We start from the raw sequence: 1928 nt of genomic DNA, 5'->3' as shown, positions 1-1928 counted from the left end.
CAAGAGTTTCAACTCCTGCAATTGCCCACAGAAATCGGTAATGCCGTAGTTTTTAATTCTCCAGAGGACTTATTGTGATGTGGACTATATATTAAAAAAAAAATTCGGAGCATGTTTCTTTCTGTGGACATTTTCATATTTACAGGGGTTTGTGTTTGACACGAATATAACAAATTTATTTGTTTTTAGTGTGGAAAATGTAAACTGACGATCAAAAGAAAGTATACCAATTATTTTTTCAAAGTATTAAAAACAACACAAAACACAAGTTGATGCAAATGTTATATTTTGAAAGTATAATAATTTGGCTATATATAAAAGGACCACTCATAACGAAGGTGAATAAATTTGACCACAAAGAACATGTTTCAATAGCGTGTATGTCCACCATGTGCAAGTATGCAAGCATGGACCCGACGTCAGACAGATTTCCATCAATGACAATAAGGTCTGTCCGCTCTTGGCCACAGATACCGCCCCAAACCATCACAGATCCACCACCAAACGGTTCAGTCTCCTGAACTCAGCACGGAGCTGTTCTCTCTCCTGCACGTCGGTATATCCGAGTCCTGCCATCAGCTCTGAATAACTGGAACCTGCTCTCATCAGAAAAGAGTACACGTTGCCAGTTCCAATGTTGCCAACGTTGAAACTGACATGCCCAACGTAAACATCGAAGTCGATGTTGCCTCGTCAATATCATCCCTCTGAATGGTCGATAGGCCCCGATACCATGCTGTTGTAGTCGACGACGTACAGTGTGACGACTGATGACATGTCCAAGGCCAGTCACTGCAGATGACGTCATAGTGAGGAATCTGTTATGTAAGTGTAAGATGTGGAGATGGCGGTCCTCGTTGGCTGTTGTGACACGAGGTCTTCCACTTCATGGTCTGTTTGCAGTCCTGCCAGTCACCCTGTAACGCTGTATCAACCTGGTGATCGTCAGTTTTGTGCAATTCAGGATTCTTGCCACATGGGCATAACTCGCACCCAACTGCAACCAATAGCTCTCTCTCTTTCTTCAGCAGTTAGCCTTGCCATGTTCTCTGGTGTTTTACTGTTGACTGAGACATGTTCTAAGCAATGGCACCCTTTTTTACACCCTTATGCGCACGAGTATCATGTTTCTCATGCAGTATAAATTTGATGAATAAACTCATTTTGCACGTGCGGCATCGCCCAAACGCAGCAATGTGCGACTATTCGTCATTGATTGCATTATAACTAACAATACTGGAAACATATCTAACCTTCCATGAATGTCTATTGTGTTTATTTATAATAAAAATAATTGGTATACTTTCTTTTAATCGTCAGTTTAATAATTATGTTAATTGCTTACCTAGGAGGAAGATTGCCTTTGTTAGTGAATATGGAGTACAATAGAAATGTGCTTCATTTGATGCTGCCCTCGAGTGATATGTCTCACCATAGCTGTTAATGATGTGACAAAAGATGCTGCCCTCGAATGATATGTCCCACCATAGCTGTTAATGATGTGACAAATGATGCTGCCCTCGAGTGATATGTCCCACCATAGCTGTTAATGATGTGACAAATGATGCTGCCCTCGAGTGATATGTCCCACCATAGCTGTTAATGATGTGACAAATGATTAACAGATTTGAACACTAAAGTATTCGTTTCCATTCCCGACATATGAACAAAAAACCTCTTTTTTTTCATTGCTTGATCACGTCACATTAACATATTAGTTTTCTATGTGTTGGGGTGTGGTAAAACAAACCTTCTTGTCTGTTATTTATGTTAATGTCTTTATTTTCCCTTTTTTTTAATATACATACTTTTTTTTCAGGCAGCATTTGATTTTTTTTCATCCAAGAATGTAAAGATGCAACTGACCTGTACCTATCTCCAGAAGTATAGCAATGAAAATCTACAATATGCTCAGAGTCTTATTTCCA

At 39.5% G+C, this 1928-nt stretch overlaps 1 protein-coding gene across 1 annotated transcript in view; it reads right to left on the bottom strand.

Moving 5' to 3' along the window:
- Positions 1 to 777, bottom strand: part of LOC121387289 (armadillo repeat-containing protein 8-like) — a 23747-nt gene extending 22970 nt beyond the window's left edge. Inside the window, exon 1 of the mRNA XM_041518311.1 lies at positions 733 to 777. Within this exon, the coding sequence (XP_041374245.1) occupies positions 733 to 777 (45 nt within the window). The remainder of the gene's footprint in view (positions 1 to 732) is intronic.
- Between the last annotated feature and the right edge of the window lie 1151 nt (positions 778 to 1928).

This window comes from Gigantopelta aegis, chromosome 13 (genome assembly GCF_016097555.1).
Source record: "Gigantopelta aegis isolate Gae_Host chromosome 13, Gae_host_genome, whole genome shotgun sequence".
NCBI lineage: Eukaryota > Metazoa > Mollusca > Gastropoda > Neomphalida > Peltospiridae > Gigantopelta > Gigantopelta aegis.
This window is presented reverse-complemented; position numbering and strand designations above follow the sequence as displayed.